General features: G+C 37.1%; 1 protein-coding gene across 1 annotated transcript; it reads right to left on the bottom strand.

Moving 5' to 3' along the window:
- Positions 1-15,415: 15,415 nt before the first annotated feature.
- Positions 15,416-16,372, bottom strand: LOC102960565 (olfactory receptor 11H6-like). Its single transcript, XM_007091384.2, has one exon. The coding sequence runs from the start codon at positions 16,358-16,360 to the stop codon at positions 15,416-15,418; it is 945 nt and encodes a 314-aa protein (XP_007091446.2). The 5' UTR covers positions 16,361-16,372.
- Positions 16,373-17,000: the final 628 nt, after the last annotated feature.

Genomic DNA, 17,000 nt, shown 5'->3' on the forward strand with positions numbered 1-17,000 from the left:
AAATCAAAGCATATCTGGTGGAGGGTCCAAAATAGTAAGCATTTAAAGAAAGGAAAAGTTTTTACAACTGGATGAGTGAGCTAGTTCCTGAATCAGTCCTCACTGAATTAACTATACTTTTGTCACAAAACCACTAACTGTTTACATTTTTTTAATTTAAGGAAATTATCACTTTTAAAACTATATTTTGGTATGTTTTATAATAAAAAAAATCATCTTGTCATAAAATTTTTGAACAATACATAAGAGGTAAAGTTAAGAGTAAAAGCTGTCACCTTCCTCCTTACAATCCCACTTCCCACAAATAACAAGTTTAATACTGGTCAAAATTTCTATATATATATATATAGAAGCATGCAAATGCATATATATATATATATATATAATGCACATATATATATAATGCACATATATATATAATGCACATATATATAATGCACATATATATATAATGCATATATATATAAATAATGGTTTTTCTTTTTTTAAACTGATTGTATTACACAGACTATTTCATAGCAGTTATTTATTCTCCTAAAATTTTATAATTTTCTATACAGGTACAATACAAATAGATATGCTTCATTCTTTTTCACTTTCATATTGTCCTCTTGTGGAAATAAATCATAACTTTTTCATTTTTCCCCAACTGCTAGACAAACATTGTGTTAAAGTATTCTACTCTCACATAGGTTCAATCTATGGAAAATAAAAAATTAAAAGAAAAAAAAAAAAACCTACCGTTCTAGGGAGGATCTTGTTAAAGAAAACAAATCTATCACAAATACCATCTAACTAAATAATAAGCCAAACACACACAAAGTCTATATAATGTATATGCAACTTTAAAGAATATAAAATTTAGAAATGCCTGTGTTCTTCTTCACCCAAGTAAAAATCATGGCACAGTGTCAGCACTTTAGAAGCCTTCTGTGAGCCTATCCTCAACTACATTAGTCTCCCTACACAGCAAGAGGGGGGAGGGATTTTGTATTAATCTTTCCCTTTTCTTTGGCTTTACTACTTACTTATCTCTAAATAAAAACTATGGAGTAGGGAACCCAAATAATATGTCTCCACAGAAATGCTGAAAAACTGATGAACACTGTTAGAATCTACTTAATTGGAATTCTGGAAAAAAGTCAAAAATGTATAGCAACTAAGTTAATGCTTCTTCAAGAAAAAGGCAAATAACACATGGTAGGAGAGCTTTGTGAAATTTTAACTTATCTTTGCCACATCTCCTTCTCCTCAGAGAAGTAGCAGTCTTAAAGTTAGCAGTCTATATTCCTGGTGGAAGTTACTGGTTCCTGGTTCCAGGAGAAGCAGAATTGAACTTGTTCTCAGAAGTTGTTTGTCTGTTTTGACATATCTAAGGGCTCCCTGAAAGACTGTAAGAGAGGGCTTGTCTTTATTTCACCTACCTTGGAACTCTCTCAAGACACAGAAACATCTATGTGGAAAGCATTCCTCAAAAACAATAAAAGGCAAATGAACAAGCCATTGCTGCCTAGGGGAAAGGATATCAATTGAGAAAGACAATAAACACACTGAAAATTCTAGGAGGAGAATTTTGGAGAGTTAGTTATTTATTCCTGGAAATCTCCCCAAACAGAAAATATCAATAACAGGAAAGGAATTATACAAAAGAATTAAATAAAAATTCTAGAGCTAAAAAGTACATTAGCAAACATTAAAAATTCCCTAGAGAAGTTCAACAATAGATTAAAAGTAGAAATAAAAATCACTAAACTTGAAAATAGGTCAATTGAGATTATTCAGTCTGAGGAAAGAAAGAAAAAGAAATAGGTAAACCAAACAGAGCCTAAGAGACGTATGGGACACAATCAAATATACCAATATACACATAGTAAAGAGACCAGAAGAAGAGAGAAAGAAAGGAATATAAAGAATATTTTAAGAAATAATGGTCCAAAACTGGCCAATACTTAGAGATAGAATTTCATATCCAAGAAGTTCAAAGAACTCAAAGAGATTCACACCGAAACACATAATAATCAAACTGTCAAATATAAAGTAAGCAAAAGAATCTTGAAAGCAAAAGAGAAGTGACTTTTACCCAAAGCAATCTACATATTCACTGCAATCCCTATCAAAATAATACCAGCATTCTTCACAGTGCTAGAACAAACAATCCTAAAATTTGTATGGAACCAGAAAAGACCCCGAATAGCCAAAGCAATCTTGAAAAAGAAAACCGAAGCTGGAGGCATCACAATCCTGGACTTCAAGCTGTATTACAAAGCTATAACCATCAAGACAGTATGGTACTGGCACAAGAACAAATACTCAGATCAATGGAACAGAAGAAAGAACCCAGAAATGGACCCACAAATGTATGGCCAACTAATGTTTGACAAAGCAGGAAACAATATCCAATGGAATAAAGACAGTCTCTTCAGCAAGTGGTGCTGGGAAAACTGGACAGCGAAAAATGCAAAAAAAAAAAATGAACCTGGACCACTTTCTTATACCATACACAAAAATAAACTCAAAATGGATGAAAGACCTCAATGTAACACAGGAAGCCATCAAAATCCTCAAGGAGAAAGCAGGCAAAAACCTCTTTGATCTTGGCCGCAGCAACTTCTTACTCAACACGTCCCCAGAGGCAAAGGAATCAAAAGCAAAAATGAACTACTGGGACCTCATCAAAATAAAAAGCTTCCACACAGTGAAGGAAACAATCAGCAAAACTAAAAGGCAACCGACAGAATGGGAGAAGATATTTGCAGACGACATATCAGATAAAGGGTTAATATCCAAAATCTATCAAGAACTTATCAAACTCAACACCCAAAACACAAATAATCCCGTGAAGAAATAGTCAAAAGACATGAATAGACACTTCTCCAAAGAAGACATCCAGATGGCCAACCGACACATGAAAAAATGCTCAACATCACTCATCAGGAAAGTACAAATCAAAACCACATTGAGATACCATCTCACATCAGTCAGAATGGCTAACATGAACAGCTCAGGCAACAACAGATGTTGGAGAGGATGTGGAGAAAGAGGATCTCTTTTGCGCTGCTGGTAGGAATGCAAGCTGGTGCAGCCACTCTGGAAAACAGTATAGAGGTTCCTCAAAAAGTTAAAAAGAGAACTACCCTATGATTCAGCAATTGCACTATTAGGTATTTATCCAAGGGACACAGGTATGTTGTTTTGAAGGGGCACATGCACCCCAATGTTTATAGCAGCACTATCAACAATAGCCAAAGTATGGAAAGAGCCCAAATGTCTATCGATGGATGAATGGGTAAAGAAAATGTATATCTATATATACACCACATTTTCATATGTGTGTATACACACATATACACAATGGAGTGTGTATATATATATACACACACACACACACACACACAATGGAGTGTATATGTATTTATATATATAAAATGGAGTATTACATTATATATATATATCATATATATATATGATATATATATATATATATATAATGGAGTATTACTCGGCAATCAAAAAGAATGAAATCTTGTCATTTCCAACTACGTGGATGGAACTAGAGGGTATTATGCTAAGCAAAATAAGCCAGAGAAAGACAAATATATCATATGACTTCACACATATGAGGACTTTAAGACACAGAATAGATGAACACAAGGGAAGGGAAGCAAAAATAATATAAAAACAAGGAGGGGGACAAAACATAAGAGACTCTTAAATATGGAGAACAAACAGGGTTACTGGAGGGGTTGTGGAAGGGGGGATGGGCTAAATGGGTAGGGGCATTAAGGAATCTACACCTGAAATCACTGTTGCACTCTATGCTAACTTGGATATAAATTTAAAAAAATAATAAAATAATAAAAATTAAAAAAAAAAAGAGACGTGACTTGTTATGAACAAATGATACTAAATAAGATTTATAGCCAATTTCTCATCAGAAACCAGGAAGGCTGGAAGGCAGTAGGATGACATATTTAGAGTGTTAAAATAAAAAAACATAACCAAGATTTCTGGCAAAACTGTCCCACAAACAAATGCTGAAGGAGTCCTTCAGGTTGAAATGAGAGGACAATAGACTGTAACTTAAAGCCGTATGGATATAAAAACCACTTGTGATGAGCACTGGGTGTTATACATAAGTGATGAATCATTAAATTCTACTCCTGAAACTAATATTACACTATATGTTAACTAAGTAGAATTTAAAATCATATGATTTCATTCATATGTGGAATTTAAGAAATAAAACAGATGAATATAGGGGAAGGGAAGCAAAAATAAGATAAAAACTGAGAGGGAGGCAAACTACGAGAGACTCTTAAACACAGAGAATTGAGGGTTGCTGAGAGGGTGTTGAATAGGGGGATGGGCTAAATGGGCGACGGGCATTAAGGAAGGCACTTGTTGGAATGAGCACTGGGTGTTATATGTAAGTGATGAATCAAATTTCACTCCTGAAACATTATTACACTACATGTTAACTAACTTGGATTTAAATAACCAAAAAAAAAAAAACTTAAGTGGAATTTAAATAAAACTTTACAAAAAAAAAGACACAAAAAACACTGACAAAGACAACTACATACATAAATATAAAAGCCAGTAATCCTGTATTTTTGGTTTGTAACTCTTCTTCTTTTTCTGTGTGATTGAAAGAACAAATGTATAAAATAATAATTTTAAGTCTATGTTAATAAGAAAACAATTCAGTGACAGCAAATCTCAAAGGGAAATTTATACCAATAAATATCTAATTTAAAAAGAAAGGGAGGGGCCAAGATGGCGGAACAGCATGGAAGTTTTTTTGTGTCTCTCATCCCTGAAATGCAGCCAGATCAACACTAAACTACATTGCATGCCTAGAAAACCGAGTTGAAGATTAACACAACAATCTGCACAACCTGAACCATAGAACTCAGCAGGTACACAACACAAGGTGAACTGGGGGAGATAGAAGCCATGGAGGGCAGGAAGATGGTTTTGCTGGCAGAGACAGATTGGAGATGGAGCAGGGGAGAGTATGGAAAAAGCACCAGCCCCCCCAAAAGCAGCTGGAGAGAAAAAGGAACACTGGAAACAGCCACAGGGACTGAACAAAAAAGGGAGAAGGAGAAAGGAGAGGGTTTAAATTCCATTAAGACTGTATAAATGGGGAGGGGAGCTCAGAGTCTGAAACTCCACAGCTCAATACCTGGCGGAGCTCAGGTGGGAAGCGTGGTTACCCAGGAGCAGAGAGCAAGATCCAAGGGGTCTGAGGGCCACACAGGAAAAGGTGTTTCCCCTGCTGGGAGAACATTTGGTAGAGGCAGTGCAGCCTCTCCAAAGACAAAGGCCCCAGCAGATCCCGGAGAATGGCTACATTCACTGCTGTTGGAGCAAGGACGTTGAGGGTGAAGCCTGGCACCAGATGTGTGTTGTGATTTGCCATAATCCCTGAAATGCTGCTACTACATGATTCCACGAACTTTTTCTGTGGCAGGCTGGCTCCTGGCCACAGTCTCTGGGCATCAGCAGCAGCACAGTCTCACGAACATTACTGGGGGTGGGCGAGCACCTGGCCGTTGCGGGAGACCTGCCCGCAGAGAGTCAGAATGGGTCAAATCCTCAGTCCCTCAGCAGCGAGAGGTTGGGAGACACAGCCGCATGTGAGATAAAACTCAGGAGAGAGGTGCCACCTGGCAGCCTGACAGCTTGGTAACGGACAGTTTAAAAGTGAGCAGTGGACAGAAGCTGGAGACAAAGGAGGGATGCTTGATTGCTGGTCAGGGAGAACACAGAGTTCTGATATTAGAGACTGCGTAGTTGGATGATGCTGTTTTCATCCCTCCTATGCATGTGCATACACACCTATACATGCCACAACAATACACCTCAGTAACCTAAGCAGTGCCACCTAGTGGAGAACAGAGTTGTTACCCTGCCCAACTGGGCCAACCTTGTACTTGAGGAACACCGCAAGTCTCTCCAGCTGCTTAGTTTACGGACTATAGAGTGCTTCATAGTTTGACTTCTAGAGGAAACCAGATGTAATTTCAATCATACTTGATTCTGTTTGCTGGTCCATCTATTCTATTTTTTTTTTCTTTTTCTTTTCTTTTCTTATTGTTGAATACAGAAAGAATAAATTTATTTTTATTTTCCATTTTTATTAAAAAGATTTTTCTTTCATTCTTTCTACTTTTTTACTTCTTTGTAACATTTTATATTCCATTTTACTTCCATCATTTCATTCTATTCTATTTTACTGTATTCATTTTTTTCAAATTTTCAAAATTTTTTTTGCTGTTTTTTCCTTTTCTTATCTTTCCCTTTTTTCTTTAATCTATCAAGTTTCTTTCAACAACCAGACCAAAACACACCTAGTATCTAGCATCCTTTATTTTATTTTTTGTGTTGTTTTTAATTGTTTTTTTTTACTTTATTAATTCCTTTTCTTCCATCAAAATGATGAAATGAAGGAATTCAGCCCAAAAGAAAGAACAGAAAGAAATGACAGCCAGGGAATTCATCAACACAGATACAAGCAAGATGTATGAACAAGAATTTAGAATCACAATAATAAGAATACCAGCTGGGGTTGAAAACAGATTAGAATCCCTTTCTGTGGAGATAAAAGGAGTAAAAGCTAGTCAGGATAAAATTTAAAAATGTTGTAACTGAGCTCTAATCTCAAATGGGTGCCTTGGTGGCATGGATGGATGAGGCAGAGCAGCAAATCAGAGATATAGAGGACAAACTTATGGAGAACAATGAAGCAGAAAAAAAAGAGAGACTAAGGCAAAAGAGCATGATATAAATTAGAGAACTCAGTGACTCATTAAAAAGGAATAACATCAGAATCATAGGGGTCTCACAAGATGAAGAGAGAGAGAAAAAGGTATAGAAGGTCAACAAAAACTGACCATCAACAAGGCATATCATAGTCAAATTCAGAAAATATTCAGGCAAGGAAAGAATCATGAAAGCAGCAAGGGAAAAAAAAGTCCTTAACTTACGTGGGAAAACATATCAGGTTCACAACAGACCTATCCACAGAAACTTGGCAGGCCAGAAATGAGTGGCAGGATATATTCAACATGCTGAATCAGAAAAATATGCAGCCAAGAATTCTTTATGCAGCAAGGCTGTCATTCAAAATTGAAGGAGAGATAAAAAGTTTCCCAGACAAACAAAAACGAGTTCATGACCACTAAACCAGCCCTGCAAGAAATTTTAAGGAGGACTCTCTGAGGAGAAAGGCCAAAACAAAACAAAACAAAAACAAAACAAAAACAAAAAAAACCAAAAGCAACAAACACTAGAAAGGGCCAGAGAACACCAACAGAAACTCCAGCTCTACAGGTAACATAATGGCAATAATCCATATCTTTCAATACTCACTCTAAACGTCAGTGGACTCAATGCTCCAATCAAAAGACACAGGGTAACAGAATGGATAAGAAAACAAGATCCATCTATATGCTGTTTACAAGAGACCCATTTTAGACCTAAAACACCTTCAGATTGAAAATAAGGGAATGGAGAACCATCTATCATGCTAATGGTCATAAGAAGAAAGCCAGAGTAGCCATACTTATATCAGACAATCTAGATGTTAAAATAAAGACTGTAACAAGAGATGAAAAAGGGCATTATATCATAATTAAGGGGTCTATCCACCAAAAAAAAAATCTAACAATTGTAAACATTTATGCTCCAAATGTGAAAGCACCCAACTATATAAATCAATTAATCACAAACATAAAGAAACTCATTTATAATAATACCATAATAGTAAGGGACTTCAACACCCCACTTATAGCAATGGACAGATCATCTAAACAGAAAATCAACAAGGGCTTTGATGACAGACTGGACTGGATGGATTTAACAGATATATTCAGAACATTTCATCCTAAAGCAGTGGAAAGCACATTCTTCTCCAGTGCACATGGAACATTCTCCAGAATAGATAATATGTTAGGCCACAAACAAGTCTCAATAAATTCAAAAAGACTGAAATCACACCATGCATCTTTCCAACCACAATGGTATGAAACTAGAAGTCAATCACAAAAACAATTATAGAAATAACACAAATACATGGAGGCTAAACAACATGCTTCTAAACAGTGAATGAGTAAACCAATAAATCAAAAAGGAAATAAAAAAAAATACATGGAGACAAATGAAAATGAAAACATCAGTTCAAAATCTTTGGATGCAGCAAAGGTTGTTCTAAGAAGGGAGAGTAAGCAGTACAGGCTATATAGCAAGAAAGATGTCCAATAAATAACCTAACCTTACATCTAAAGGAGTTATAAAAAGAAGAACAAAGCTCAAAGCCAATAGAAGGAAGGAAATAATAAGATTAGAACAGAATTAGTGATGCAGAGACTAAAAAAAACAATAGAACAGATCGATAAAACCAGAAGTAGGTTCTTGGAAAAGGTCAATAATATTTATAAATCTTTATCCAGATCCATCAAAAAAAGAAGAGAGAGGACTCAAACAAAATCAGAAATGAAGGATGGGAAATAACAACTGATACCACAGAAATACAAAAGATTATGTAAATATTATTATGAAAAATTATATGCCAAAAATTGGACAACCTAGAAGAGATGGATAAACTCCTAGAAACATGTAACTTTCCCAAACTGAGTCATGAAGAAATAGAAAATTAGAACAGACCTATTACTACCAATGAAATTAAATCAGTAATCAAAAAACTAACAGGGTGCCTGGATGGCTCAGTCAATTAAATCCAACTTGATCTCAGCTCAGGTCATGATCTCACAGTTCATGAGATCAAGCCCCAGGTCAGGCTCTGCACTGACAGTGGGAGCCTGTTTGGGATTCTCTCTCTCCCTCTCTCTCTGTCCCTACCCCACTCATACTCTCTCTCTCAAAATAAATAAATAAACTTAAAACAAAAAAAAAAAAAAACTCCCAAAAAGCAAAAGTCCAGGACCAGATGGCTTCACAAGTAAACTCTACCAAATATTTAAGGAGTTAATACCTAGGAGCACCTGGGTAGCTCAGGCGATTAATCATCTGACTCTTGATTTTGGCTCAGGTCATAATTTCACAGTTTGAGGGTTCAAGGCCCACATCGGGCTCTGTGCCTACAGTGTGGAGCTTGCTTGAGATTCTCTCTTTCCCTCTCTATGCCCCTCCCCCATTCATGCTCACTCTATCTCAAAATAAATAAACTTTAAAAAAAATAGTTAATACCTATTATTCTCAGACTATTGCAAAAACTAGAAGAGAAAGAAAAACTTCCAAATATATTCTACAAAGCCACCATAACTCTGATACCAAAACCAGATAGACACACAAAAAAAGAAAACTACAGGCAAATATCTCTGATAAACATAGATGCAATTATTCTCAATAAAATATTAGCAAACTGAATCCAATAACATGTTTTAAAAAATCACCACAATCAAGTAGATTTTATTCTGAGAATGTAAGGATGGTTCAATACTTACAAATCAAAGAACGTGATACATCATAAAAACAGAGTTGTTAATGAGTTCAAACTTCACATTGGGCTCCAAGCTGACAGGCAGAGCCTACTTGGAATTCTCTCTCCCTCCCTCCTTGCCCCCCCCCTTTCTTTCTCTCTTTCAAAACAAATAAACTTAAAAAAAAAAAACAGAAAGAAAAAAACATTGGATCATGATGAATGGGCTCAGTAAAGTCACAGGACACAAAATTAACATACATATCTGTTGCATTTCTATACACTAATAATGAGGTAGCAGAAAGAGCAATTAAAACAATTCTATTTAAAAGTGTACCAGGGGTGCCTGGGTGGCTCAGTTGGTTGGACGTCCAACTTCGGCGCAGGTCATGGTCACACAGTTAGTAATTTTGAGCCCCACATCGGCCTCTGTGCTAACAGCTCAGAGCCTGGAGCCTGCTTCAGATTCTGCGTCTCCCTCTCTCTCTGCCCTCCCCCCACTCATGTTCTGTCTCTGTCTCTCTCAAAAATAAATAAACATTAAAAAAACAAATAAAAATAAATAAAAAATAAAATAAAAGTGTATCAAAATGCCTGGGTGGCCCAGTCAGTTAAGCATCAGACTTTGGTTCAGGTCATGATCTCACAGTTTGTGAGTTTGAGCCCGAGGTCGGGCTCTGTGTGGACAACTCAGAGCCTGAAGCCTGCTTCGGATTCAATGTCTCCCTCTCTCTCTGCCCCTTCCCCACTTGTGCTCTGTCTCACTCTCAAAAATAAACAAACATTTAAAAATATTTTTTTTAATGTTCCAAAAGGGGCATCTAGGTGATTCAGTCAGTTAAGCGTCTCTATTTTTTTTTTAATGTTCATTTTATTTTTGAGAAAGAGAGACAGTGTGTATTTTTGAGAAAGAGAGACAGAGCCCGATGCAGGACTCAAACTCACGAACCACGAGATCACGACCTCAGCCAAAGTCAGACGCTAAATGAACTAAGCCACCCAGGCGCCCCAAAGCATCTGACTCTTGATTTCAACTCAGGTCATGATCTCATTGTTCATGACGGCATGGAGCCTGCTTGGGATTCTCTCTCTCCCTCTCTCTCTCTGCCCACTCATGCTCATACTCCCTTTCTCTCTCTCTCTCTTTCTCTCTCTCTCTCTCACACACACACACTCCCTCTCTCTCTCTCAAAATAAATAAACATTTTTTAAGTACCACAAAGAATAAAATACCTGGAATAAACTTAACTAAAGAGGTGAAAGACCTGCACTCCTAAACTATAAAACAATGATAACAGAAATAAATGATCACACACACAAATGAAAGGCAATACATGCTCATGTATCAGAAGAACCAATATTGTTAAAATGTCCACACTACCCAAAACAATCTACAGATTCAATGCAATCCTTATCAAAATACCAGAAACACATGGGCACCTGCCTGGCTGTTTCTTGACTGACTCCCGCTTTTGGCTTTCAGGTAATGGGACTGAGCCCCTCATTGAGCCAGGTGTCAGGCTTCACACTGAGTGTGGAGTCTGCTTGGGATTCTCTCTTTCTCTCCCTCTGCCCCTCTCCCCCATTCGCATGCTTTCTCTCTAAAATAAAAATTAAGAAAAAAAAAACATTTTTCATAGAACTAGAACAAATAATCCTAGAATGTGTAAGGAAACACAAAAGACCCCAAATAGCCAAAGGAAATTTGAAAAGAACAAAGCTGGAGGTATCACAATTCCTGACTTCAATGTATTCTACAAAGCTATAGTAATTAAAATAGTAATGGTACTGGCAGAAAATAGTCACATAGATCAATAGAACAGAATAGACAGTCCAGAGATAAAACCATGCTTTTATGGTCAATTAATCCACAACAAACGAAGCAAGAATACACAATGGGAAAAAGACAGTTTCTTCAACAAAGGGTGTTTGCAAATCTAAACAGCTACATGCAGAAGAATGAACTGGACCATTTTCTTACACTACATATAAAAATAAACTTAAAATGGATTAAAGACCTAAATGTGACAGGTGAAACCATAAAATGCCTAGAAGAAAACATAGCCAGTAATTTCTTTGACATCAGCCTTAGCAACATTTTTCTAAATGTTTCCTCTGGCAAGGGAAACAAAAGCAAAATTAAACTATTGGGACTATGTCAAAATAAAAAACTTTTGGTCACCAGGTGGCTCAGTCAGTTATGGGTCCAACTTTGGCTTGGGTCATAATCTTGAGGTTCATGAGTTCGAGCTCCCCATTGGGCTCTCTGCGGAGCCTGCTTTGGATCCTCTGTCTCCCTCTCTGCCCCTCCCCCACTCATGCACAAGCACACACACAGGCAGTCTATCTCTCTCTGTCTTTCAAAAATAAACATCAAAAAAGAGACTGCTTACATAATAAAAATTCTCATTTGAAATCATGATAAAATATAAAAAATAAAATATAGTAAAAAATATAAAAAATATAAAATCATAATGAAAAAAATAAGACTTTTGCACAGCCAAAGGGGTGGCAATGAAAAGTGGTGCAGCCAGTGTGGAGAAGAGTATGGAGTTTTCTCAAAAAATTAATAACAGAAATACCATATGATTCAATAATTCCACAGTCAGACCAAAAAAAAAAAAAAAATTCCACTGCTGGGCACTAACCCAAAGAAAATGAACACAACTTCGTAAACATATATGCGCACATCTCTGTTTTCTTGCATCATTATTTAAGACAGCCAAGATATGGAAGTAACCCAAATGTCCACTGATAGACGAATGAACAAAGAAGAATTGGTATATACATACAATAAAATATTATGCAGCCATAAAAGAAAGAATGAGATCTTGTCATTTGGGAGAACATGGATGGACCTATAAGGTATTATGCTAAGTGAAGTAAGACAGAGAAAGACAAATACCATATGATTTCACTTATATGTGAATTTAAAAAACAAATGAATACGGGTGCCTGCATGGCTTAGTTAAGCATCTGACCTCCACTTAAGTCATGGTCTCATGGTCCGTGGGTTTGAGCCCTGCATCAAGCTCTGTGCTGACATCTCAGAGCCTGGAGCCTGCTTTAGGTTCTGTGTCTGCCTCTGTCTCTGCCTCTCCCCTGTTTTCCCTCTGTCTCTCTCTCTCAAAAATAAAGAAATATTTTTTTAAATTAATAAAAAATAAAAACCAAATCAATAAACAAACAAAAGCAAAATCAGACCTATAAATACAGAGAACAAACCCAGCTTTGCCAGGGGGGAGGGGATTGAGAGGGATGGGCAAAATGAGAAGTGAAGAGGAGTAGAAGATTCAGGCTTCCAGTTGTGGAATGAATAAGCCACATGAATAAAAGGTACACTATAGGAAGTATAGTCAGTGTTGTTATAAGTGTTATAGTGTTGTATGGTGACAGTGTGGTATGGTATACACTTGTGAGCACAGCATAACATATAGAGCTGCTGAATCACTATGTTGTACACTTAAAACTAATGTAACATTATGGGTCAACTATGCTCAAATTTAAATATATATATATACATATACATATATTGAGTTTTCTAGCCCATAAACAGGTTATATATTTAAATTTATTTACATCTTTGATTTCTCTCAGCAACGCTTTTTAGTTTTCATTGCATAGGTCTTTCACATCTTCTATCAGATTTACTTCTATTAAATATTTTTGTGACTTATATTTTTTTTTCAACGTTTTTAATTTATTTTTGGGACAGAGAGAGACAGAGCATGAACGGGGGAGGGGCAGAGAGAGAGGGAGACACAGAATCGGAAACAGGCTCCAGGCTCCGAGCCATCAGCCCAGAGCCTGATGCGGGGCTCGAACTCACGGACCGCGAGATGGTGACCTGGCTGAAGTCGGACGCTTAACCGACTGCGCCACCCAGGCGCCCCTTTTTGTGACTTATAAACGGTGTTTTTTAATACCAACATCTAATTGTTCCTAGCAATTGCATATAGAAATAAAGAGATTTTTGTATATGGATCTTATATCTTGACATCTAAAAAATCTTATTTTTATTTAATACTTCTAGTAGCCTTTTTTGTAGATTTCATTGAATTTTCTACATAATCACTTCATATCTAATGAAAGACAATCTTCTATCTAGATGACTTTTGTTTTTCCTTTGTCTGATTGCACTTTCAGTATAATGCTGAATAGAAGTGATGAGAGCTGGGGCACCTGGGTGGCTCAGTTGGTCGAGCGTCCAACTTCAGCTCAGGTCATGATCTTGTGGTCTGTGAGTTCGAGCCCTGTGTGGGGTTCTGTACTGACAGATCAGAGCCTGGAGCCTGCTTTGGATTCTGTGTCTCCCTCTCTCTCTGCCTCTCCCCTGCTCATGCTCTGGCTCGCTCGCTCTCTCTCTCTCTCTCTCTCTCTGTCAAAAATAAGTAAACGTTAAAAAAAAAAGAAGTGGTGAGAGCAAACATTCTTGTCTTGTTCCTGATTTTAGAGGAAAAGCATTCATTTTCACAAGTATGATGTCAGACTCAGGGTTTTGAAAATGTCTACTACAGATCAAAGAAGTTTCTATCCCCAGTTTGCTAAGAACTTTTCTCAGGATGGGTGTTAACTGGAATATAGTTTCATGTGTGCAGATATATTACATATTACTTAGATTTTTATGTACCAACTTGCTCATTTAACTACATTATCTAATACAATTTAAATGGGGAATTTGCTTTAAAGAAAATTTATAACTGGGAACTTGACTTTTTACCAATATAAGATTTTATGAGTCACAAATCTTCATTTCACTCCTTTTCTTTTTAAATTAATATTTCTCTTTCTTTTTTTTATTTAATATTTATTCATCTTTGAGAGACAGAGAGAGACAGAGTGTGAGTGGGGCAGGAACAGAGAGAGAGGGAGACACAGAATCTGAAGCAGGCTCCAGGCTCTAAGTTGTCAGCACAGAGCCCAACACAGGGCTCGAACTCATGCATGGTAGGATCATGACCTACGCCAAAGTCGGATGCTTACCAACTGAGCCACCCAAGGTGAGATTTTTATTAAATTACAATTTTTATTAAGCCTTACCCTTAGTATATAGTATTGAGCAGGCTTCCCCAAAGTTCAGATAGAATATTCTATTGTGACCTTGAAGTTTCTAGTAATCAGATTCCTATCTCTCCAGTTTCATATACCATTTTCTTCAGGATGACCAAAATTAACCTTTATTATCTTTGAAAAACCCTTAATTACACCTGCACTTATGTGGAATTTAATTCCCCTAGATTTATGCATGGCTTATTCCCTTACATTAAAATACCACCTCCTCACAAAAATACTCTCTGATACTCTGATCTAAATTATGCCCTATCCTACCACTACAATTTTTGTATTGATTCTCTGTTTTTCCTCTTATAGTACCTCTGGTATTATAGATCTTTGAGTTATCTGCTTATTAACTGTCTCTCTCATGATAATGTGAGTTTCCCAAAGGGAGGGATATCAGAGAGGCAAATGAATGGGTGAATTAAGTGTACCAATCCCAGAAGCCAACTGACTAATTTATTTTTTGACTGAACTGTTAGGTCAAATAACCAGGGAGCAGTCATCAAATTCATCTGCATCTGTCTTCATCTCAATCTCTTAGAATCACTGGCTTTTCCTCTTTTGGGCTGTGCATTCAACTCAACCTCCCTTCACATGAAACTAACCCAAATTGTGATGCCCCTAAGTGCTAACCATTTTAAAAATGTGATCCTGTTTCCAGGTATCTTAATTATCTTGCATAGATAAAAGATAAGAAGAATGTAATCTGGTCCTTACTTTATAAATGGAGGATTTCAAAATTGACTCAGGAAAAGAAACTTCTCCTACTGTCATTAGTGTTTGAGTCACCTTTAGTAATCACTGTAGCCTCCTTCACTTTTCCCAAATATATGTCACATATTTATCTAAAATAGTGGCTCTATAAGATGAGTCTGTGGATTGGGGCTGGTCTAGGTACACAAGAATGAGTACTCATTTGCTTTGACTAATTTTTGTGCACATATGAATTTTTCTCAAGGCAGCCTTCACGTCATTGTTCCGGAGACTATAGATCAGTGGGTTTATAAGTGGAGTCACTGATGAGTAGAACAAGGTTACAATCTTCTGTATCCCAGCTGCATTTCCAGAGGTTGGGCTGATGTACATGACCATGATGGATCCATAGAAGAGAGACACCACAGCCAGGTGGGAACCACAGGTGGAGAAGGCCTTACGTCGGCCAGCTGCTGAAGGGACACGCAACACTGCTCTGAGAACCAGGGTATAGGACACAAGGATGAAGAAGAAGCTGATGAAGATAATAAGAGAGCTCAATATAGAACAGGAAAGCTCAATTCCAGGGGCAGGGATGCAGGACAGAGCCAGAAGAGGACCAGGGTCACAGACAAAGTGGTCAATGGTATTGGGACCACAAAAGGGGAGTTGTGTGATAAAATAGATAGGGACTGGATAGCAGAGGAAGGCTGTGACCCAGCAGAGGGCCACCAGGTTCATGCAGAAGTGGCTACTCATGATGTTAGGATAATGGAGAGGCCGACAGATGGCCAAGTACCGATCAAAAGCCATGAGGGGCAGTAAGAAAGTCTCAGTAATGCCCATGGAGAAGAAGAAATAGAACTGGAAGAAGCAAGCAGTGAAAGAGATGGTTTTGGTCTCAGATAGGAAGTTCTTTAACATATTGGGAACAGTGGTGTTGATGTAACAGATCTCCAGGAATGAGAAGTTGGCCAGCAGAATGTACATGGGGGTGTGAAGCCTGTGATCAAGCTTCACTGCACAGACAATGGCCCCGTTCCCCATCAGTGTCAGGATGTAGGACACAAAGAACAACACGAAAAGGAGGACCTGAATCTCTCTGGAGCACGGAAAACTCAGTAGTATGAATTCGGTCACTGTGCTGACTCCTGACATATTCATGGCTTCCTAAAGGGGTAGAGAGGAAGAAGTGTCAATGACAAAGATGACCTTAATCCTCAGGAATATTTCCTTTGTAGAGATCCCAGACTCCTTCAGATTTTGTAATTCCATTAAATAAATAATATAACTATACTACTAAAGACCATCAACCTTTCAGAGTGCTGGTATGATCAGATTTTGAATCTCTGTATTCTCCCATTTCTCTTTCAGAATTTTCTCATGGTAAAAGAAAAGATCTTATGTGATAAGCAGCTTGAAGAATGTTAATGACAGTACTAACAAAAAGTAGGTAAGTAAGAAAATCATGTACTTTTATCTATAGATTAAGATATATAGACCCTTAAAATTTGACACAGAATTTCAATTACTTAAATCTTTGGAATCAGAGATAAAAAAGTTAGGCATCAGAAGAGGGAGAAAGGTAACAAGGTGCAGAAATATTTATATATTTCAGTGTTATTCTGGATCAGTGTTGGAATTATAAGTTTTGGCATCCTAAGATCATCCAATAATGGAGACAAAAACATCAAACGTACCATCTATTATTCAGTGTTCATCATGGTTAAGTAAATAAAAATTTGAACTCCCAGACATCTACATAATGGCTTTCATATTGGTTCTTTTACCTGATGAATTAAAA

This window comes from Panthera tigris, chromosome B3, assembly GCF_018350195.1.
Source record: "Panthera tigris isolate Pti1 chromosome B3, P.tigris_Pti1_mat1.1, whole genome shotgun sequence".
NCBI classification, from domain to species: domain Eukaryota; kingdom Metazoa; phylum Chordata; class Mammalia; order Carnivora; family Felidae; genus Panthera; species Panthera tigris.

Coding starts and splice junctions, on each gene's coding strand:
- LOC102960565 (XM_007091384.2), bottom strand. CDS start 16,360: ATGAATATGTCAGGAGTCAGCACAGTGACCGAATTCATACTACTGAGT.